Here is a 24,620-nt window from a genome sequence, read left to right on the forward strand (position 1 = left end):
TATTTGAAGGGGATGCCTGTGCTTGGAGTTCCATCTGTGGCTGACAGTTCAGCCCCTCTATTGATATTCAAGGTTCTGGTCACCATCTACAAAGCCCTAAATGCCAGAGATCACCACTCAACCTGTGTTTGTCTGGAAAGTTTAAGCAGACAGATGGGGCTAGGGAATTCTCAGCAGCAGGTCCTCACCTCTGGAATTTGCTCCCTTCAGAAACTGGCCTGAGCCCAAACCTGGCCCCTTCCAGACAGAAGCATAAAACATACTGCTTTGTCCAGGCTTTTTTCATAATTTCTGGATCTGCCGCCCCTCTCCTCTAGCCAAATGACAATGACATTCCTCTTCATCCTTCTGAAGTCCTGCCACTGGGGTTGGTGGTGGTCATGGGACATTGATCAAAGGATTTGGTCTCAGTTTAAGCCATACACAGTGCACCTCCAATACTATGGTGGTCAGGGCCTGTAATAAATAAAAATAAACCATTCTGCACACATAGGACACGAATTAGCTTGACTGGTATTTGTGCACACATCCAAGGCCCATAGGAACCGATAGCATTGCAGTATATTGCTAAGGTCAGTAATGTGCAAAAAAGAAGATAGGAATTATAGCCTAGGAATAAGATTTTGGGGAAAAAGTATAATCCACATTGTAGAATCCACATTAAGGAAGAAGGGAGAATTCTGTCTCCACCAAAACTACTACATTGTCATACAGTACACACCAAGACACCATTGAGCCACTTTTTTAAATATAAGCACTTCCCATTCTTGGTTACAAGGCATCTGATCTTTAAACCTGTGTTTTCTTTGGCACAGTACATGGTTCAGCTGAGATAATCCACAATTAACAGCAGGACTGCAGCATATAGAGTGTAGCATGTCGGTAATATCTTACCCACATTGGAGGAACTGAAGAACAACCCTCTAACAAGCCTCATCTGAGTGTCCTGGCTTTGTTAGAATGCCACATGGTCAAAAGCTGGAGGCATGTGCGCATGCAAAATGTGCTCGTGGAGGGGTCTATAGGTTTGGTGATGGTATTTTGAACTGTTTATTAGGGCTGGCTGAAAATTTTCCACTAAATTTCCACCTCCCCTGCTTTTTTTTTTTTTTTTTTTTTTTTTTAATAGACAATGGATTTTCAACTAAAAAATAGTTTCCAGGGTGCTTTTCCTTGAAAGTTCAGTTTTATACCAGAAAACTGAGAACTCGAAAACCAACATTTTTGGATGCTGAAAACTAAAAAAAAAAAAGTGGTTTTTTCAACAGTCAAAATTTTCCCTGGGGAAAGAACCCCATTTTCAGCTCTATTATCTATCTGATAGATTTATATACATATATGATATTCAAATCTGAAGTGAATCCTAAAAGGATCCCTGCAACTTGCCTATAACCTTAAGAATAATTCTGCACTCAGTTATACTGCTGCAAATCTGGAGTAACTGAGCAACTCCATCCAAGTCACTGGAATGAGTCCCGATTTAGACCAGTGTAACTCAGAGCAGACTATGGTCCTTAGTACTCAGGCGCACACACAACATTATGGACAGTTTGTTGCCGGAGGCATAGCAGTGAAGCCGCTCAGTTATGGTCCGATTGCTCACAAGTAGAGGCGGGCTCAGGGAACCTTCCCCTTCGTGCACCCATCTCCACAGAGGGGCTGGTCACAGCTGCCGTCCCTGGACTACCACACAGTGCAGCACACACAACAGAGAACAACTTAACTGCTGCAGTCTGACCCTAAATTAATCTGTTGACTCTGCACTATTCCCTAGGGTTTAGAGTAGCTAAAAGCTGAGGGCTAACCCTTGCCCTGGGCGAAGGCAGCCATGCAGGAGGGGAACGGGGGTGAGGGGGGGGTAGTGGCATACTCTTGGTCCTTGTGTCTCACACAAGACCCATCCTGCTATTCCAAAGCAGGATGTCTCAAAGTAGGTCGCCACAGCACACTACCAGGTTCTCTTTACAGCTCCTCTCTTTGTGTGCTCCTGCTGTTGCTAGCTGCCAGGCAGTGTTGGTGGCAGGAGGCTGGATGCACCTTCCGTCCAACAGGACCTGGCTCTGTGCATGTTAGAGGAGTGCGCCTCCGAGTGCTATCTTGAGCGCCATGTAGATACTACGCTCAGCCACTTGCACAGGGGAAGGAGACACTATGCTGTGTCCCCTATTTGTGAACCAGACAGCAGGATCTGAACTTTAGGCGCTCTAAGAAGTCACTGACAGTCACTGCTCCAGTGCACGTTCCTTCCAGCATCTAGCATGCTCTTTGGCTCATTAGGCAGCTGTTACAGTCCAAGTCCCATATGAGAACTTAACTAAGTGCTTTGCTTACACCCCTTGGTGACAAAGCCTTTCCTTGGCTCCGTTACCCCATCCTGACTGAATCCAGATAGCTGGGGCAAGGGCGAGGACGCTCTGGCAGAGCCTGCATCTGCAGTGCCAGAGTCATCACAACAGGAGCTGCATGGAAAACGGATGAAATGGTTCCTTAGTCTGACTCACTGTCTTTTACAGATGTTCATAAACAACCAGAACAGGAGTCACAGCTGCTTAGCAGGGGCTCAGCCCTGCTGACGTCGTCAGGCCCGACCTGCGAGGATCAGGCCCTTAGACTGGAGGCTCCCGGGCAGGGATCACGTCCTCTGCTGTTTTTGCACAGGGCTAGCACTCAGTCATCACTCAATAAATGACAGTAATACACCGTCACTCAGTGCTAGCGTGACTCGCTCAGTCGCTCTCACGTCTCCCTCCCCGCCACCATTTCCTTCTTATTCACAAAATAGTTATTAGTCCTCCTGACACACAGCAAAAAATGTTTGACGGACTGATCCCTGCTATATCCAAAGCTGCCTGAGCTGCATCTGTACTTAAAAAGCCTACGGCTATTACGACTCTAACAGCAGCAGCCAGGACCTGGGCTTGGCAAACGTCTGACTTGCCATATTCTCTTTCAGCTCCCCACAGACAATAGGAGTTGGCTGTTCATCAGACCTGTATCCCGGATACTCATGCTCAGTACAAGCAATAGACAGCACTGTAACTTACTATGCAGATGTCACTGCAGATAAAGGGAGAGGCAGATGGCTAACACTGAATTCCTTCTCTTTTTTTAAATCTAATTTTGCCTGGTTGAATAACACACACATGAAAAGATTTATGCCAGGAGCCAGCCAAAGACCCTGGCCCTCCATGCAGTCTTCATGGATGGGCTCAGTTCTGAGCTCCCAGGGGTAGCCACACTCTGTTCGAGAGGCCATGCACACGCACACAGGAGCTGTGTACACAGGCTGCATTTGCAGGTGCTCAGCCGCTAGCCAATCTCCTGCTTTGCCCACACAGATCCACATACATGTGCCCCTGAGAACATGAAAGGTTGGGTGGAGATTTCTGGCCTGTGTTAGGGAGCAGGTCAGATTGGATGGTGACTTCTGGCCTTAAAACTTACGGTGAGTATGCACACAAGATTGCACCTAATCCTTTCAGAGGCCAGACCGAGCTGCCACAGAGAATTATTTCTGCTATATTAGTAGAGCGTGGTAGTGCCCAGAACATGCCAGGCATGTTCATGCTCTTCAGGCCAGCATAGATTGGGCAGCTATGGCCCAACCTCCTTCCCACTCCTTTCTGCACCTTGGGGAAGGAGTATTCCCTGCACTCCCCAGAGCAGAGAGACTGTAACTGCGCCCATGGTCTGTATGCAGGCCATGCAATAAGAGGAAAGCTCATTGCACTTTCCCTCCCCACCCCACCCAGCCCACCGTACCTGAACACCCAGGTAAGAGCTAGGCCCAGTCCAGCCCAGAGTTAGCTCCTCCCTTCTTTTCCAGCACTCTGTATTTTCTAATGGCCCTTTGTGCTTTCCAAACAGGTGTTTGTTATGCTGAGTTCGGCGTGCGTGTCCCGAAAACCACCGGCTCCGCCTACACCTACAGCTACGTGACAGTTGGGGAGTTTGTGGCGTTCTTCATTGGCTGGAACCTGATCCTGGAGTACCTGATTGGCACAGCAGCTGGCGCAAGTGCCCTGAGCAGCATGTTTGACTCCCTGGCAAATCACACCATCAGCCACTGGATGATTGACAGTGTTGGAACGTTAAATGGCCTGGGTGAGAATTAGACGGGAAATACTCTTGTCATGCACTGTGTAGTTATCTGTGTTAATCAGGGCCTGAAAGGCACCTGGAACCTCACTGGAAATCAGACAAGGATCTCTTGCTCTGTTCACTATTTCCCACCCGTTCACCTCTGCCATCTCAGTTGCCATTTCAAACCAAACACAAGTAGACAGGATCAGAGGGGAGGCTGAATTAAATGACCCCAACAGTTTCAATTCTCTTTGTAGTGAGTGAGGCAATTCAGTTTGTTGACTACCATGCTCAGAATCTTCTTGCCCAAATGAAGAGCAGTATCTGTGCAAATATATGCTCCAACCCGAGTGCCAGCTCTGACTCCCAAGCACTGTGAAAGAGTTCTGAGCCAGCTCCAGAATTTGTTCTGGCCTTTATCTATGCAATGCGCCCAAGCAAAACCTAGGATCAGACCCTGTACTCATAATATTTGTTATTTGTTTCCATTGCTGCCCACAATGTACTAGATGCTGTCCGAGCATAAAAGAAGACACAGTCATTGCCCCAGAGAGCATACAGAGAGAGAGACAAAGGGTAGGCTAAGGGGGAAACAACAATAAATTAAGCAACTAGGTGATGCATGGTCACATTCTGAAAGCAAGTCTATGAGTCAATTCTGATAACAGAGATTTAGTGGCACAATGGTGTTTTTATGGGACTGAAGACACAGACAGTCCCAGATGATCTCACAGGCTTGCTGTTGTAGTTACTTGTGGGCATCACCGTAGAGTTGCTGCGAGGGGGCAGCTTACCTCTCTGACGTCAGGTGTGCTGCCATGCCCAAGGTCCCCTCCCCCTGTGGTTCCGGTTCTCTCCTCTGGAGGGAGTCTTACTCTGGCTGTTTGGGGCTTTTGGCCCCCAAAGCCCAGTTAATAGCTGCCCAAAACAAGTCCCCACTCTCCTTGGGCAGCAGCCTTCTGCCTAGGGTCTGTGCGACCTGCAAGTCCTGTTCCTTGATTGCAAGTGTCACTTTCTCCTCTTGTACCACGGGCCAACCCATCCTTCATTCTCCCAGGGCCATGACTTCTCTCTGAATCCTTTCCCTTCATTGCAGGTAACTTTCCATCACACCCAGGGCACTGTAAGGGTGCCTGGGCCCTCCTCTACTCCAGACTCAGGTCCTGTGACCCTATACCATGCAGCAGCTGTCTGCCTGTCTTCCCCAAACTGCCTTGCTCACAGTTCCCAGCGCTCCTTCCATCCAACTTCCCCTGCCTCATCCTAGGCCTTCTTAGGAAGAAGTTTCAGCAGCAACTTTCCTGGACTCCCTTTCCAGAGTCTTCTCAGCAGGGAACCACCCCAGCCCTGGCCCAGGCCCCCAGTGTGGAGAGCTTCCTTACCCCATGGCGTTCCTTTCCTTGACTCTCCTCATCTTCCTATCAGCAGGGGACCACCAGACCCTAACCACTAGAGAGCCACCCACATCCCCTTCCCTCTTCACACCAGGAAGGAGGATTTCTCTTTCATCCTGTCTCACCCTTCTCAGCAGACCTTGCTGTAGCATATAGTCACCTGATCTAGGAGAAGAACGAGGCACAGACAGGGCCTGGGCCTGGGACTGACGTTGGCCCATGCCTCATCCATGCCTGGTTTTCCTCCCAGATCAAATCATCCTGTGACAGATGGGTTTTCAGAAGGGATGTTTGAAACACCCAATCCTGGTAAGTGCTCCCTTCTGGCCTAGACCTAATCCTGCAAGGTGCTGAGCTCCCTCAGCTTCCACTGAAATCTGCACTTTGCAAGATCAGGCCCTTACTGATAAATGCAGATAAACAGTGGGAGCCTGTTGTTTCCTCACTGGCTCATGATGGAGGGACCTAATCCCTGAGTTAAAGAGCTTTGTGAGTGACTATGGCAAAATACTGCTGCGGATCACTTCATTCACACAGTGACTCTCTCCTGCTAATATACACGGGATGCTGCTCAAACACATGACCGTTTAAAAAGTCACAAAAAACAGTAAAAAAGCAGAGATAGTATTTAAAAAGTCTGGGGTCCTCTCAGAAGTCCATGCTGTCTGCAAGAGCTCCAGGATTGCCAGTGATTCCAGCTGCTAACACTCCCCCAAAAAAGTAAAGATTAAAAGGAGAGTTGGACAAACAGAGGAAGATGCTTCCCGGGAATGTGATCCACAAGCTGAAGCTGACCTCCTGGCCTTCTGTAAGGTACTGTGCTACTCTCTCGTGATCAAACCCACTAAGATACACAACACACGATCCAAGTGCCACTCATCCTGGATCCTTCTCACTGCCCCGTTTGATGAATTGATGTTTGCAATGCTCACCATTCCACTCGTTCCACAGCATTTTGTAGGCTGCTTTGCCCTGCGCCAGCGACAGAATTTGCAGCATGGCTCACTCAGCCCTGAGGAGTTCTCTGTCTGGTGACACAATCTGCAAACATTCATTGGCTAGCGGGAGCATTCTTTGACGCAGTCAGAGAGGCCAGGATCAATCGTTTTGTTGGTACTAGCAGCGTGTTTTACTCCATATGCGAACAGTCTCAACGTTTGGCTTGTTCCAGTCCAGTGTTCTAGTTCAGTTTGGTTTAGAGACAGGCTCAGGTGGTGAAGTTTGGGTGAGGAACAGATCTAGGGCTTCTGTCTGAGCCCATCTCTTAATTACACCCATCGGGTGGAAAACAACCTGTGTTTTATTCTCCGTGTTTGCTAATGTTGTCTCTGATTATTGTGGTATAAGGACACTATATGGTTGAGGGGGAGGGCCTATCACGTGTACACACACATTGATGAAGATAACTGCTAGCTGAAGTAATGCATTTCCAAACCAGTACAGCAATAGGTGAGACAGTGCATGCAGATTCTGTGTTAGCAGACTGGCAATCAATGCGACTTCTCCACATCCCAGTTCCTGGTTAATCATATGGGCTGCCTCTGTAATGTAATGAAAACAAACATTTCTGAGCACACAGCCAATGGCAGTTTTCAAGCCAAATCATAATATATACATTATGCTGTTTAATTTTGCATTCCCTATTATCACCAATGCCGAGCGCCTCAACAGACACAGATGGCAGTCTGTGAAGCCAGTAGAGGGTTTTCAGGGTTCAGGGATTCAGCAATATGGTATCCACAGACAGGAACAGTCCAGGGCCACTTTTAATTATCACCTTCTAGATTTATTTCTACAGGGACCAACCCAGCTGCCTGGAGCACAAGCAGTTAGTACTGCTTGCTAATTTTGGTGATTTCCCTATTTGTCTAGCAGCCCCAGCAATACTCTGTGGCTGATGCTAACGAGTAGCAATAGATCACTGTTCTGATAAATGTTTCATACAAAATTAATGTTTGACTCATTTTTAATTTGAGGCTGGCAGTGCTGGATGACGAGGTGATTTTGGAAAATGGAGGCATGTTATACAGTTTAGTACCTGATCTTTCATTCTTTGCCACAATTCCCATTGGCTTCAGGAGAAGGAATGGAGGGTGGGGTCTTTTATATGGAATGAATAATGGTAATGGTACTATTAACAGTAAACAATTTGACACACAACTGAAAGCACTGGGGATGGGAACATGGGTATTGTCGTACTCAGAAGAGACCAATAGTCCAGTATCCTGGTTCTTACAAAATGCTTCCCAGAAAGGTGCTAAACCATTGCAAAGCACCTAGTTGTGCCATTCTATACAATGGGGATAAATGTCTTCCTAAGTCTACCTAGTAATCATTTTATGCCTTAAATCCTGGGGGTTGAACCCCTTTGAAATGTATCGTAGCTAACATAAGTAGAGGTGCTTTGAATTTGAACCTCTTAAGCCAGGGCCTACTGCACATTAACTATTAATAACCCTTAACACTGCATCAGGATCAGAGCCGCTCTACATGTTTTTATATTGCTCCAAAATCTAGAAGGCATTTTAAAAGGGGATTTTCCTTAGTCTCTCTCTATCTCGTGCCGTGGGTGAAAAATTACACATATATTTTGTTTTGTTTATCCAGGGGAAAGAGAGGAATCATACCCAGATCTTCTCGCTCTGGTTATTGCTGTCATTGTAACCATCATTGTTGCCATGGGGGTGAAGAACTCTGTGGGATTTAACAACATGCTCAATGCGATTAACCTGGTGGTGTGGATCTTTATCATGATCGCTGGGCTTTTCTTTGTCAATGGCGACAACTGGTCTGAAGGGCAGTTCCTGCCGTTTGGATGGTCTGGGGTAAGTGTCTGACATAGAATCTGGTGTGCTATAGTCAGCAGCAGCCTTAAACTTAAGCATCCTTGCTGGCCACATAGGGCCCATATAAAGAGCATCACTCCAATTCCCATCTGCTGTGCTAGCAGGTCATTATTATTTATTTGTATTACAGTAGCACCTTGAGGCCCCAACTGAGATCAGACCCCCCCCCTGCGCTAAACACTGTACACATCCATAGCAAGAGATAGTCCCTGCTCAGGAGAGCTGATAGTCTAACAAAACATAACAGACTAAGGGTGGGAGAAGAAACTGAGGTGAAGCGACTTGCCCAAGGTCACACAGCAGGTCGGTGGCAGAACTGGGAACAGAACGCAGGTCTCCTGACACCTAGTCAGTGCCCTAGCTACTGGCCCATATTGCCTCTCAGGCGATCTAGAAAGCACCACTTTGGGTTTCATCTCCTGACTCCTTGGGCCATGTAGAGAAGTCACAAGTCCCGATAAACCAGGGAGGGGCACCACAGCCTTCACGGGTGGAGCATAGGTAAGCAGGAGCAGTTGAGATATTTTCTGTGCACGGTGGGTACATCTGAGAAAGAGGGGAAGTCTAGTCAGCGATGGGGAGGGAACTGTCTGAGATCTCCCATAGGTTAGAATCTCTAAAAGGAGGGGCAGCGTGGCTGTGTACTGACCTCCCAAAGTCAGATTTGCAAGGCAATAACCGAAGGCCTTTCAAAAAGATTGAAGACGAGCCAAAACCGACCCATTTTTCCAAACCCGCTCAAACCATGGGAGTCCAAATCATCCAGAATCCAGATCCCAGCTCTGATCCAGAGACCAAACCCTGACCCACCCCAAACAACTAGACTGACAGCAGTAAGCTGAAGGATAACATTTTCCAAAGTACCTGTGTGATTTAGGAGCTGAAATCCCATTGACTTTCAATGGGAATCAGGCCCCTAAGTGATTTAAGTGCTTTTTAACCTTTTACCCAAGGTGTTTTACTGAAGCCCTGCTCTCTCCCAGCTTAGCGTGGTGAGTTGGGCTATATTCGCATCTAGATGCAAACTCTCTTTACATCTGCATAACCAAATCCCAAATGACAACATTTTGCCCATCGTTGAAAAAGTCACTTGTGATCCAGTCTTTCCCACACTCCATAAGAATAAGCCCAGAACTTTTTCATAACTCTGAGCTCGAAAGCCAACCATTTGAAATGATGTATTGTTATAATGGGGCTTAACATACCAAAATACAGTAGCCATCTATAGAAAGAGAGCTAAGGGAGGGCTAATGCTGTTTCTGTAGAGAGAGGAGAACATACTGATATTTGGTTTGGTTGGTCTTCAGTAAAAATGTTCTAAACTGTTTGTTTTGTGCACTTCATAATGCCACCTGCCAGTGCTTATTTTATGAATGTTAGCTCAAAGCTTACTGAGAATCTGGACAGATTTGGCTATTTCAGCCTGCTTGAACTGGTTTTTATCCAAGGATGAGCAGAGACTGAAAATATCTCTGCTGGACTAAACCCAAGATAATTTCTCAGATTTACACTACTCAACTCCATAAAGTTTTGTACAGAAAAATAAGCAGGAAAGTAAAGTAAACCAAGCTTCTTGTTATCAGAGCGGATCCTAGGCTGTCTGATGTTTTTCCTCCCTCTTGTCTTAAATTAATCAATATTTTCTGCTAAAAAAGAATAAAGAGAAGAAAGAAGCATCAAGCCCATTTGAGAGCATATATTGCATTTATCTTTTGAAACTGCTTGGCTTTTTCACACCACATATTAGGAACAATAAACATAGAGAAATAGAAAAAAAACCCAGGCATTTCTTGTGTATTCAAACCTATAAAAGACTGGAAGCAAAAGTACAGAATTTAAAGGGATAAGGGCCTTGATTTAAAGCCATTGAAGTCAATGGGAGCCTTCCCATTAATTTAAGTGAGTTTGGATCAGCCCAAATTTGGTCCTAAAATTTAGCTTTTGTAAAAATAATCACTGTGTGTAGGGTGAAATTCACTCCTGTGCAGAGGGCCTTTGAATTTAAAGGATTTAAATGAGGCCCTCTGTACAGGGATGAATTTCATCCTCTAGTACACTGCTAAATAGACAGATTATATAAGTGAATATATAATATACTATATATATACACAATATATACATTGCAAACTAACCCATTCTTGTATCTATCAGTGATACCAACACTTTAAGCTCACTACCTTTTCTGTCTGTCTTTGCACAGAATATCTTACAGAACACCAAGGCCAGTTCTTTCTACCTCTGTATTTAAATGAAGAGTTGCTTTCAGTTTGAATTCCCACCTGCCATTTATGTAATTTTCAGCCATTGCACATGCTTCAGTGTTTGTTTCCTAAGCTTGATAATACTATATATTTAAAGAAAACAAACACAATAAAGTATTTAAACAGTACAAATAATTCTTTGTCTAAAGGTTCCCAGTGAGTGCCTCTAGTCTATCTGCAGTTTCCATACAAAACAGAAGTTATTTTGGAAACACCACACATCTGATTTTATCTATTCTGGTCTGTCTATTAACACATTTTGCTGTCACATTAAAAAGTTTGCTAATATGTAATGTGTGAGGATGTTAGAAATCCCTATTAATTTAATCAGATTTGGACTCTAATAGCATGAAAGCAAGTGACTATATAAAAACTGGTTAATTATCTCATCTGTCACTGACAGAGTCTGTCAACAGATTCAGGGCTGCATACTGCAGATCTGTGTCAAGTGTTAGTAAGTCACAAATAACCCTCTTTTAGTGAAAACCCAAGCCGCCAATCTGCAAATGATACAGGGCCTCCTCTCTCAAAGGGTTGAGTGCTCTCAAATCCAGTGCATCTCCTAGGCTTGGTTTAACCTTTCTGATTTAATTTTATTTAATGCCCTTTTATTTCTAGGTATTTCGTTGTGTGGCATGATGTTCAAGTTGCATGTTGAAACAGATGCACTAGATTAAATCATTGGTTTATGGCTTCTCCCAGGTGCAGGCCCCAAATCAGAACGCTCAGTCTGGGCACTAAGATCAGCCCTTACATGTCCAAAAGTCCAGTTGAAATGGAACTGGGTTCCTTAGCTTAAGCATCCAAGTTTGAAAACCTAGATACGCTCTGAGCCACGTCTGCCTGGCTTCACATGAGTTACTGACTTGCACTCACGTTAAAAGGGGGGAGGTTTTGGTCCAATAGGCACGGATTTTAGTGTTCTCACAGGAACCAAAATCCACTCACCAGCAGGAGCAACTCGGCTCGCTCCCGGGAAACTCTGTAGGAGGAAGTATTATGGGAAAGCTTCCCTTTAGGCCACTGGGTTGGTAATGGAACCTCTCCATGGCTGCTACTGGAGGCCTCCACTGCCCCTTCTCTCCTCTCCCCCATGTAAAAGTGAAGTCGATCCTGCAGCCCTTGATATGAGGGGGAAGTACAAGGAGCCATCTCTCATCCTGCCTGTTTTCCTTCATGTATCTGATTCAGTCAATTTTACGTGCAGGTGCTAAAAGGCGCAGCTACTTGTTTCTATGCCTTCATTGGCTTTGACATAATCGCAACCACAGGAGAAGAAGCTAAGAGTCCCAACACCTCCATCCCCTATGCAATCACGGCTTCATTGGTCACATGCCTGACGGCATATGTATCTGTAAGTAGCAAATACCTAAAATGTTTCTCTACTGTGGCTTCTGTGCTGCTTTTTTTTGGTGAGATAATATGCCAGTGAGACCATGTAATACACGTTTCCTTCTCTGATGGATGTGCATGACTACATCAGCTGTGGATGCGTTTGAATACAGCAATGTCTGTGGCTGCCCTTTGACCTCCCAGTCTATTGTTTCCAGGCAGAGGATTCAGATAGTTTCATTCCGCTGAGGATCCCATGGAGCCTGTGACAGCCTGTCTTTCCCCCATGCATAATTTACATCATCCGATACAAAGGGGAGGTCAGCATGTAAGATTGCAGCAAAGCAAAGAAGAGCAGCAGAGATGCAGGGCACATTCCCTGTGCTGCATCTTTGGAAGAGGAACCACTCCTCCTGCTACAAATTTGGGATGCTGTCCCAGATAACACAGAGCATAGACTGGCAGTAAGAGGTGTGGGTGGCAAGCACAGAAATGGCTGAAGCATTGTTCTGCTTCTCTGCATCCAAACAAACGGACATCTGTATTCAGAGTAATGAAACAAAATGGAGTGAGTCACGAGGGAAAAAATGTTGTTCTGACAGTTTTACCCAAAACCTGGCCAAAGGTTTTCCTTAATCATGACAGTTACCAGCCAAGTCACTTCATTTATTTTTCATTTGGATAATAGTTCAGCAGTGAGGAACGTATTTTGTCCTTTGCACATAATGTTTTAGGTATGCAATGTAAGAAACCTAGGAAGTATGGCCATTTCTGAAACCACATTTTAAATATTTCTGACTCTCCTCACTGAGAAACTGATCTAGTCCATTGTGGGGCCTTGGCAGAAATATATGCGGCCGTCAACTTCCACCCTCGGCACTCTTCCACACCTACCCCAGTGTCTTCTTTCTTCTTCGATAGGTGAGTGTTATCTTAACTCTGATGGTGCCGTACTCTGCCATTGATACTGAATCCCCTTTGATGGAAATGTTTGTAGCCCACGGATTCTATGCCGCTAAGTTCATCGTCGCCATCGGCTCTATAGCAGGATTGACAGTGAGCTTGCTGGGCTCCCTTTTCCCAATGCCTAGAGTCATTTATGCCATGGCTGGTGATGGGCTGCTCTTCAGGTGAGTGATCAGTCATGCTTTTGCTGTCATTTATTTTTTGCCTTCTGATGCTTTGTGACTTGAGTTCAGGTTAAAAGTGATTCATGCAAAACCTGCTGTCAGTCATTATATCTTTCCTTGGAAACCTCGCAGTTTAATGGCTGCATTTCTCTTTTAGCACTTATGTGATCAAGTAGCCAGAGAGCTGCAAAGTCAGACTTCACAGCAGCACAGGTCTGCTAGGAATCCTCCTCAGAAGTTCTAAAAGAGGAAAGGAAACATGGGGGGTACCCTCTCTTCACACTTCACCATGCTCTGAAAGCCATATCCTGCCAATGGTTGGAGCATAGGGGCAATGGGAGCTTAGCTTAAAAATCAGCAACTGGAAATGTGAGCACGAATCAGAGCATATAATCTGGGAAATCAAGAGGGATCTACCTGTGCAGTAGCTGATGTTAGAGTTTACACAGGGAATGTGTGTCTGCATATCAGAGGGCAGAGGTGAATAGTCTAAATAAAAGTAACATGCCTATGTCTTGCCTGTGCAAAATGATCACATCCTGTTTCACACACAGAGGAGTAAATGTACAATAACCCACCTATGCAAAAAAAAAAAAAAAGTCTGCTTCCCAAAGTAACAAATATCAAAGCCGAGGTCACACTTTGGTTTAAGACTTTTGCTTTTTCCAAAAAATCATTTAAAAAATTGCCTGAGATGTTCCTGGTCCATTACTCAGCACCACGACCTAAATTATAAGAGCATCATTACAGATACTTTTCCCCCACTGAGAAATACACTCTGGGTTCTTGCATAGGATAGAGAGAAAAACAAACAGCCGGAATTGTACAGAAATTAAGTCTAAATATTTTCCCTAGAACAAACTCACACCTAAATTGCACAACCTGTAGTGAACTTTGTGTTTGCTTGTTTTATAAAAGAAAAGCAGTAACATTTCTATTGTAACTTAGAATTAAATATACTCCATTTGTCATAGCATCTTTACTATAAAATACTTGCACTGCAGAGCTTTGAATTACCACTTTGAATTTACAATCCAAAACCCAGTGGAGTCAATGGGAGGCCTTCCATTGACTTCAGTGAGCTTCGGATAAGGCTTTTTAGGCTTTTATAACTCCTGGAGATCCCAGGGCCTACCTATTGTGATGCTATATAAATACCATAGGCCGACAGACAGGTGTAGGACTTGGCATGTTAAACACACATGGACATAAGGTAGGTCATAAATATGATTGTAAAAGACCCAATCCTACACAAGCTTAGTGTGTTCTACCATGAGAATCCCAGTTGTGGTCAACGGGGCTACTCATACTAGCAAACTCAGTAGCAAGTATCCCCATAGTCGGCATGACTATGAGCTCTCTCCTGTGTTCTGTGTGCACCTAACGCGTCTAGTGAACTAATGGGAGTTTGGGATGTGCAAATAATGCAGGATCAAGTTCTAAGGGTGGATGTTCAAAAACGCTCGTTATTGACCCAACTCTGCTCTCATTGAAGTCAATGGGAGTTTCACCCTAAATGATCAGATGTGCACTTCAAATCATACTGGGATGCCTGGAGCTAGAAGCTACCCAAAATTCAGGGTAGGCTTCCTTGTCATTACAGCCATTTCTTTGGGAGGGCCAGGCACTGGAGTTTTACCCAAAAAAGCAGTTATACTAGAGTTTAATCTAGCTCTAAACCCCAGTACTATGGCTTTGCATCCAGGTAAGTGTTACTGTCAGAGGGAGGCTCCGCTATATGCAATTTTAATGTTCTGTGACTGTTTCTTACTCTAGATTCTTGTCCCATGTGAGTTCTTACACGGAGACTCCAGTGGTGGCTTGCATTGTCTCAGGATTTCTAGCAGCACTGCTCTCCTTGCTGGTCAGCCTAAGGGACCTGATAGAAATGATGTCCATTGGCACGCTCCTCGCCTACACTTTGGTCTCTGTTTGTGTCTTGCTTCTCCGATACCAGCCGGAGAGTGACATCGATGGCTTTGTCAAATTCCTCTCTGAGGAACACACCAAGAAGAAAGAAGGGATTCTAGCTGACTGTGAGAAGGAGGTTTGCTCTCCAGTGAGCGAAGGGGAGGAGTTTACTAGCCCACTCACCAACACGTGCGGTGCAAAAAATCTACCATCCTTGGGTGACAACGAGATGCTCATTGGGAAATCAGATAAATCCACCTACAACATCAACCACCCCAACTATGGCACAGTCGACATGACCTCAGGCATCGAGGCAGATGCATCTGAAAACATTTACCTCATCAAGCTGAAGAAGTTAATAGGGCCACGTTATTACACAATGAGAATTCACCTGGGACTGCCAGGGAAAATGGATCGCCCAACTGCAGCTACGGGCCACACTGTCACTACCTGTGTGCTCCTGCTTTTCGTCCTGATGTTCATCTTCTGCTCTTTCATCATTTTCGGTGCAGACTATATCTATGATGAGAGCTGGTGGGCTATTCTCTTGGTGGTTTTGATGGTCCTGCTCATCATTGCGTTGGTATTTGTGATCTTGCAACAGCCAGAAAACCCAAAAAAGCTGCCCTACATGGCACCGTGTCTCCCTTTCGTCCCTGCATTTGCCATGTTGGTGAATATTTATCTCATGCTGAAGCTCTCCACGGTCACATGGGTCCGATTTGCTGTCTGGTGTTTTGTGGGTAAGTCTTGGATTTTTTTAAGTCAGTCTGTTTTAAAAGGGCTGTAAAAATAACTTCACTAGCAGATGAAAACCTAGATGTCACTCTCCTTTCTCCTCCCGTCCCCACTGCCTTCCCCTCCCCTCCTTTTCTTTACCTTCTGTTCTTCTGACTTTTTTTTCCCTTCTTCTTCTTCTTTTTTCCCTGTTCTCCCCTTCTTTGGGGGAAGATTTTTTTTAATACAATATAAATTTAAAAAAAAAGAAACTTCTCCAATTAGAACAACTGGGCCACGCTGCCATGCTAACCAGTCTGACTTGTCCGCTAGGGTCTACCACAACACTTTTCCCTTCTGCAGCATCTTCAGCTGTGATCCCAAAGCACTTTATAAACTCAGATTAATTCAGCAGCCTAGCATGATTATCCTCACATTGCAAGCAGAGACACTGCAGCACAGAGGGGCCACGTGCCTGCCCATAGTCACCCTGCAAGGCAGTGGCACGATCCGGAACCGAGCCCAGCTCTTGACTTGCAATCCGACAATCTATGCCACCGACTACGTTGCATCTCCAGCTACCCGGGCTGCAGGGTGAGCCATGGCAGGCTGGAGACTAGAAGGCAGAAAGCCTGGGGCACGGTCTCTCGTTCTCACCATCGTTCAACACCTTCTCCGAAAGCCGGCACTGCCAGGCTAGCATTCATGTTTCTGTATGTATGTCAGAGACTCCTGCTGGTGTCTCACAGGGCTTCCCAGTTTGTCTCTGTTCAGGGTTGGTCCCTGCTTAAGCGTCTCCTTTACGGGGTATGTTAGGGTAGCCCCACTCTACGGTAGTGCTCCAGAAGGCTGCCTGTAAGCAGAGCTTTTGTCCCTCTGCAGTTCCAAGCTTTTCTTGCCCCCCTCCTTCTGGTATTCTCCCTCTTTTCTATAAGGTCGTTATCCTTCTGAGGTCCGGCTGTGGGTCCCTGTCTCCATGATTGGCGATGCTGGAGCTGTGCGTGGGCGTGGCTGGTCTGTTTGTTTGTAGATAGGAGAGGGTCCCCTCCCCTCCCTGCCTAAATGCTGAATGGGGCTGATAGACCCCATCACAATGTATTTATTTATCGTTGCTTATTTCAGTCCCCTCCCCCCTGCTCTCTGGGCACTTCCACAAACAGTATCAATATTAATGATCATCTCTACAATAAACTCCTCTCCCTCGACTGAAATATTTACGTTTCCCCCACCACCACCTCACCATCATCATAACGGCCCCAGATCCACCAACCCACCTTCTCCAAATGCCCAGGAAAAAAAGAATGGGCCTTACAGCATGTCCAGAAGGTTAACAAGTCTGAGCCATAGAGAACCAAAGCAGGATGAGAATGCCAGAGTCAAGGACCCCTTGTAGAGAATATTATTTATTCCTTGCATTGTGGTAGCACCTAGGAGCCCCACTCATGGACCCCATAGTGCTCGGACATTGGACAAACTCAGAACAAAAAGACAGTTCCTGCCCCAAATGTCCGGGCAACAGCCCCTTCCCAATCCAACCAGAGGATCCTACAGGATCCTACATTGGTTACAACTCTGGCCGTATGGCAGAGGGTGAGCATTGGGAAGCTCTGTGTAAGTGGTATATGTTATTCTGCTTACAAGATTAAGCCTTGTTTGTAAAGAGGAAGTGTTGGCAATGTTTGACATCCGAGCCGACAGCTTGTCTGCCATGTGCCAGCCCGGTCCAAATTGAGGCCGTCTTCTTGTAATCATCCATACCGGGGTTTGTGATGGGATAGAAGAGCAGCTCAGTGTTTACTACTGTGACGCTGCTCGGACATTTCCATTCCAAATGGCAGCTACAAAGTCCGGCCTTATCAACAGCTCCTGCTGGTAGAAATGTACTCCAGTCCACTAAAAGTGAAAAACAAGCAACAATGAAAAATCCCTTCCCTATAGGTTATCAGCAGCAGGCAGGTTTTCCTGTTTATAAAAGCATCCAGAGGGACAGGTTATCCCACCCACCATGATAGCTGTGTGGGTCTCACTCTCTTATCTGTCATCACAGAGCTGCAGGGCCAGGACAGATTTCAGCAGCTGTTCTCTCACCAGCCCTGCATAGCCTGGGGACTGCTTTCCCTAGCAAGGAAATAGCCTGTTTTATGAGTTACATGTTGTAATAAATCCAGTTTTTATGGGTTTTTCCATGACTAATTTGGGTACTTGTTCAGATTTTGGCTTCTCGTAAATGAAACCTAAAGTTGTTTGATAGAATGTCCCCCCAGGGAGGAGCACCAGAGAGATGGCTAGAGAAAAATCAGTTTGTTCAGTTAAATGAATTATTCTCCCTTCCAGACCTGCTGAAGGGCACAGCCAAATTAAACTGGCTATAAACCCTGTCCTGATCTCTGCATTGCTGAATAACTGGGTAACTCACATAGCAGCCGTGATAAACTTGCGTTTCTTAGTGTAACGGCTCATTTCCAACATTTGTAGTCATAGCCCCTGATCTACGTGGATGGGCGCCTGTGCTCCTTCAAGTCCTATTGATTTCAGTGGGACTCTCCCTAGGCACAAGGGATCATGTGGGTCAGATTGCAGGATCAGGGCCATAGTCAGCACAAGAGCTGCTGAATTAAAGAATCACTCCAGATTTCGATGCAATTTTTCCAAAAGATCTAAGTAGCGAGCCAAAGAATGATCTTCACCAATAGCATATTCTGCCCATTCCTGGCTATCCGGAGTTGATTGAGCATTCCTTGTCTCCGGCCAGACTTCCTGTTAACTGCACCATTTAGGGTATGTCTTCACTGCAGAATTAACAGGCATTATCTGTGCTCGAGTTGCTCCTCTTGGATTAGCCTGGCTCACGTGAGCACAACCACAGTGCAAAATAAGGCTCAAGCTGTTGTGTCGCCACTGACGCTGCAGCCACTTGTGAATGGCACTAAGAGTCCCATGGTTCTGCAGGAAGCAGGAGCCACTCTATGATTCTTCCCTGGTGAATTGGGGAAGAACATTTTGGAAGGCATTGGAGGACTAGCAGCACTCAAATGGAGCTAAGCGGCATCCATGCTTAGCAGTTAGAAGTTTTAGCCTATACCCACTGATGGGCCAACCAACTAGAGCTCAAAGCACCATTACACTCGAGTTAAGGGGTTTTGTGTGTGGACAGGGCTTGAGTTAGGCGTAACATTCAACTTACTACTCAAGTTACCTCTGCAGTGAAGACAAGACCTTCAGCTCTTGATCTGGGTAAATACTGTGTTCAGTGCCGGTCAACTCATTTCTAAAAGCTTATAACAGAAACAGGAGGGGTAGAGAGAAGGGCAGCAGAAATGGTTAGAGAAGCAGAGTGACCTCCATGTGCAGCGTTGCAGTTTAGAAAGCAGACAAATAAAAGGTGACATGATAGAAGTGTTTAATGAGTGCTGTAGAGAAAGTCATTAGCCACTTCCCATTTGCCCCTGCATAACACTAAAACAAGGGCACATGCATGAAATAATTGGCAACACATTTAAAACTGGGAAAGGAACTATTTGTTTTGCTTTACATAGTGTATAATTGAGCTGTGGAACTCACTGCCACAAGATGTTATTGAGGCTAAGATCTTAACAGTATGTAAAAAGAATGAGACACTGGTATGAATAACAAGAACATCCACAGTTACCTTACATTAAGATAGAATAAGGGATATAAATCCTTATGCTTTAGGGCATAACACAGCCAGTAACTGCCTAGGGCTTGGAAAGTACTTCTCCGATGGGCAGGTTATTCTATGATTTGTCTGTAACATGGTGTTTTTCACCTTCCTCTGAAGCATCTGCTTATGGTCCCTGTTGGAGGCAGAGCACTGGGATACATGGACCAATGATACATGGACGTATTGATCTTATCCAGCACGACAATGCCTGGGTGTTCTATGTCCTAATTGCAATGTGAGCTTTTATTCACTTTCACTGGATGACGTTAGTTGTCTCAATGCATCTGGCATCAAATGAGGATGTGCCATCTTCCTCAGGCCCCGCAGAGCCAATGGAGCATTGACTCATGCCATCAGCCTCTGGGTGGGAATTCCAGCTGGGCTCTGGTTTATTAAAAAAACAAAAAAACCTCAGCTTTAAAGCCGAAATCAGGGCAGGTGACAACCCAAAAGCCTTGACATTTTCCTAAGGATCTGGAGTGTATTGTGCAGAGAGATCGATCCCTCTTTCGCTGTAGTCTCCAGAATCTTTGGAGAAGAGCTCAGTTTCGTACAATTCCAGCGGTTCACTTGAGTCCTGAGAGCCGAGCAGTCCTCTCCCAAAGACACGCTCTCTCTCTCCCCACTTCCCAACCAGACATACTTGCGTAATTGTTGCAGTCCAGAAATAGAGCAGTACATCCTACAGCTCACAGCACTCACCCAGAATCTAAATAGAGGTAAACAATTTAATTTGTTTTGCTTTTTTATTTCAAAGCAGCCATATGCAGCTGAGCTGTAAATTAAGCAGAGGCCGTCACAAAAGAGCTGCACAAGATATATTTTTAGGATTTAATTGGACTGAGTGCAGACTAGCACTTCCCCGGGCTCACAACTGCAGCTTCATTAAATTTCTATGAGCAGACAGACCATCTGGCGGTGCAAGATCCATCATTTCCAGCCATGTCAGGGGATTTCTAGGACCCTGGCTCATCCATTTTTTAATACTCCAGGCTGACTGGGGATGAGTAGAGCCCAGCAAATCCACAGCTATCTGCTTTATATCTGCGGCTATCTGCATTCGTGGATGCAGATATCCATGGACCATTTTTTGCGGATGGTGGATCAGATGCGGCTTTCAAAGGCAGGGAAGCAGTTGTCCAGCTTATAGGCTTTGAGGCTGCTTCCCCACCTTTGAGATCCAGGGGTGGGAGCTGGCTGCCCATCAGCTGTTCAGCGGGAGCCCCAGGGGCTGACTGCCCATCAGCAGTTCGACACCTCCTCACCCCCACGGGCCACCCAAACAGCTGATCCATGGCAGCAGCTGCAGCGGAGCAGGCCTCCAGTCAGCTGATTGGGGGACCCAGAGCTGCGGGTGCATGCAGGGGCAGATTCCATAGAAGAGAGAGACAGCAGATGGCGGGTCAGGTGTAAATTGATTCTGATGGATGCAGATTGGATGCGGATCCACATTTTTGTATCCGTGCAGAGTTCTAGGGATGAGGAATTCAATGGCAGGAATAGAAAGCCTTAGCATTTTGGTAAAATGAAATGAATGAATAAAATGAAATGAAAGCCTTAGCATTTTAGAAAGCCTGAGCATTTTAGTAAAAACAGATACATTTTGAGCTTATGCAAGCAGGACTCAGAGGAGTTTTCAGTATTTTCAGTATTGCCAACACCAAACATTCAAAAATCATTAAAATTATGAGATTGGCTTAAAAATCATGAGATTTAAGAAAAATAATATATTCTGAGCTCTTTTTAGTCGCCTTGTGGTGTTGGAGCTAGGGGTCACATTTTCAAGCTTCCTTTCACAGTCATGGTGGCTAGAAACTTTTTTGTTTTTTAAATAAAAGCTGAGCATTTCATATAATCACCTGACTCCAGGAGCTGGGACTTTAAGAAAAACACCAAATATCACAAGACTTGTGATTCTAGCCTCAGAGTTGCAGAGAAAAGCTTGAAACTATGATCCTTAAAGATTCAAAAATTAAAAGGTAAAAGGCAAATAAAAAGAACACCCAAATTATTACTTTTTAAATCTAGTGGTTTGTCAATCTCATGATTATTTGTGTGCATGTGTGTGTTTGTGTGTGTACCTGACTCCTTGTTTTTGAACACTTAGCATTGGCAATAGTGTCCTCTACTGTACTGTACTCTTCTTCTGGCAGTGGCCAACACCTGATTGCCTCAGAAGGTCTGTGATCATATTCAGTTGTTCATAGGAGATAATTTATTCCTGACCCCTGCAGGCAGTTCATGCCCTGGAGCATGAGAAGTCCATCGTGGAGGAACCTGATCTTGAGACTGGAGGTCGCACACTTAAATGTTTGTTGGCTCATAGGAGAAATAGGCATACATTGTACATTGACACTTGAGAAGCTGTGGCTCCAGTCAAATATAATGACTTCCTCCTGCAGCTTTAATCAAGGTGACTTCAAAACAGCAACAAAGTCTGCTAGATTTAATTAACTTTCCCCTGTGGTTTGCATGGCATCCGTTCAGTTACCAGCCACAAGCAACTACTAAACAAAGGCAGCGTCTCTTAAATTTAATTATTTCCCCTGCAGCTTCCATGTTAAAGGGCCGAAGTGGGTAGCTTATTTTACCTTTGCTGTTGTGTGAGACTTGCAGTCATGGTGTGTGAACTGTCTGTTATCTCACATGATGATGTCGATCACTGCCAGAGCTGAGAGAGACTGAAGCAGATGAAATTCCTATAGGAACACATCTGCAGTAGGGTGATTCTTGAATCCATTATCAATTAGGTTCTTAAATCTCTATGTACCTTGGCTTCTGGAAAAATCATTCCATGGTGGATGGGAAGGAGAGATTGTGTAGTACTGTATCACATGAGAAGAGTGTGAGAAAGATAAACTTGAAAAGAAACTCCTAACAGCAAGAGGAGGGCAGGATTTCTGTATCATCTTAGCATCAAACATATTTAACCTTAAGACTGAAGCACATTGGCTCTATGCAATGAACGTGTGAGAGAGTGTGGGGATGTCAGAGAGAATATGTGAGAGAGAGTGGAAATGCAGGGAACACCAAATAGACTGAAGAGAAAGGGTAGCTGGAGAGGCTAAAGGTATGAAAATGCAGTTTGGGGATTTTACCGTGAATCTCATGATATTTGATGTTTTTCTTCAAATCCCAGATCCGGAGTCAGGTGTTTATGTGAGAATTTCACCTTGCATTTAAAACAATAAGTATAGTTCTAGCCCTTGTGTTTGCAGAGAGAAGCTTGAAAACATGAACCCTAAAGGTTCAAAAACCAGAAAGCAAATGAAAAGAATCCAAACTGTATTATTTTAAAATCTCATGATTTTGGGGGCCTGATATTACATAGACCAGATCCTCAGCTGGTGCAAATCAGAGTAATTCCATTGACTTCAATCACTTCACTGGAACTAGACCATGTGGGGATCTGGCCCAAATATGTGACCCATATATCCCAATGAGGAGCAATTGTGCCTAACTCCAATGATTGTGTCTTTACAACTATACGCTATTTTTGTTCTTTTCCATCTGCCACTCTAAAAAATATGTATTTCATATAGCTAATAGAGGGATTAACAGCTGTGCAGTACCATCACGGTATCCATTTTATCAGATCATATGTGTGCAACTGTTTAAACTTTGACTAACTAGTACACACCATTTGTTTATTCCAACGTGTTTCCTTTCTCAGAGAGTTAACGGTTGTACCCCTCCATGTTTCCCCACTCCCTACAGGCTTGCTCATTTATTTTGGCTATGGCATGTGGAACAGCACTCTTGAGATCAGCGCCCGGGAAGAGGTCCTTCATCAGAGCACATACCAGCGCTATGATGTGGATGTTGACCCATTCTCAGTCGAAGAAGGCTTTTCCTATGCTAATGAGAGCGACAACTACCAGGACTGGGAGTCTTCAGAAGACAAAGGTTTCTCTTACCAGCAGATGTCGGCGGCAAAGGAAAGCAGTCGGACAAGTAGCAAATCGAAAAGCAAAGGCAAACACAGACAAAACTCGGAGGCCCTGATTGCAAACGATGAGCTAGACTACTCACCAGAGTAAGCATAACACAAACAAAACCACCAATGCTATTTTCTCACTCACCTAACCCTTGGGCTAGAATGTGAAGGCTTCTTTGGCTCTCATTTTAAATTCCACCCTTCCTAAAATTTCAGTGCCCAGAATCACGTCACTTACTCACTCACTTTTTTACTCTTCAGGATAGTTCTCTAAAAAGTTTATCCTGAATTCTGAGGTTGTCCCATTGAACAAAACAAGCACGTGACCCATTGCAAGTCCACCAGCATGGCCGATTTTGGTAAATCTTACCAAGAGGGCCATCACTTGGATGTTGTCTGGCAGATCCTTTCTATGTCTATTAAGCATTATATTGACTTCTTTTGGCAGCACTGAATGCAATTTAAATGAGAGCTGTGCCAAATAGGGCAGGTTTCACGGGAGCAGAGTTACATGACCAGCAGAATTGGTGAGGGCATGAGACATATTCTCTGTGCTTTCCATAAAGAATATTTACCCCATGACCATACTGGTGTGAAGCAACATATTTGGCACTTTCTTAGCAAGCATATGTTTTCCTTGAGTTTACAGAAAGAAAACCTTTGCTAGATGGGTGTAACCAGACTGAGACAGTAAAACATTTCCCAAGGGAATCTCAGGAGTAGATTAAAGGTGGATCCAGGGATCTTGGCCCCACAGAGCAACATTTGCATCTTCCATTTCAGCACCATGGCACTCACTGCAAACCTCATGGCTAGGGATGGGCCTGAACCAAAACCCTTGAATCCAACCACCCCAAACTTTGGGATTAAAATGCAATCTTCACGGTTTACACCACGCTCTAGGACAGACCAAATTGAAACTTCAGAACCTAGCGTGCCTGAATTTCTCAGATCGGATCTAAACTTTGTGTTTGGGGCCCATCCTTAATCATGATGAAGATCACTCCTCATCTAGGCTTAATTCATCCCTGTGTGAATGCTCTGTAAATATCAAACTCCATTTCTCTTGGCACCATAGGTAGCAAGATTTGGATTCCATTTCTATCATATGTCTTCTACTGATTCATTAATCCATAATAGTTCCCACTGGGCACAGTCCAGATTGTCATTCAGATTCCAGTTCTTCCGCTGAAGTTTCTTTTGTTACTTCATGTCACACCGATCATTGACATTAGATATCATGAACATAATATCACTGGACAATATTTGTGGCAACTGTCAATAACTGGGCCACTGAAATCTCATTCCTCACCATAAACTATACTTT

The 24,620-nt window shown here is 45.0% G+C and overlaps 1 protein-coding gene across 1 annotated transcript in view; it reads left to right on the forward strand.

Annotated features, from left to right (window-relative positions):
- SLC7A14 (solute carrier family 7 member 14) overlaps positions 1 to 23,405 on the forward strand; it is a 38,458-nt gene extending 15,053 nt beyond the window's left edge. The window contains exons 2-7 of the mRNA XM_067536444.1: positions 3,868 to 4,104; positions 8,085 to 8,302; positions 11,792 to 11,938; positions 12,838 to 13,046; positions 14,823 to 15,700; positions 23,074 to 23,405. Coding sequence (XP_067392545.1) covers positions 3,868 to 4,104; positions 8,085 to 8,302; positions 11,792 to 11,938; positions 12,838 to 13,046; positions 14,823 to 15,700; positions 23,074 to 23,396 — 2,012 coding nt within the window. The 3' untranslated portion in view covers positions 23,397 to 23,405. The remainder of the gene's footprint in view (positions 1 to 3,867; positions 4,105 to 8,084; positions 8,303 to 11,791; positions 11,939 to 12,837; positions 13,047 to 14,822; positions 15,701 to 23,073) is intronic.
- Positions 23,406 to 24,620: the final 1,215 nt, after the last annotated feature.

The sequence above is a fragment of the Emydura macquarii genome, unplaced genomic scaffold (genome assembly GCF_026122565.2).
Source record: "Emydura macquarii macquarii isolate MOO-44397 ecotype Brisbane River unplaced genomic scaffold, CSIRO-AGI_Emac_v2 contig_3603, whole genome shotgun sequence".
NCBI classification, from domain to species: Eukaryota; Metazoa; Chordata; order Testudines; family Chelidae; genus Emydura; species Emydura macquarii.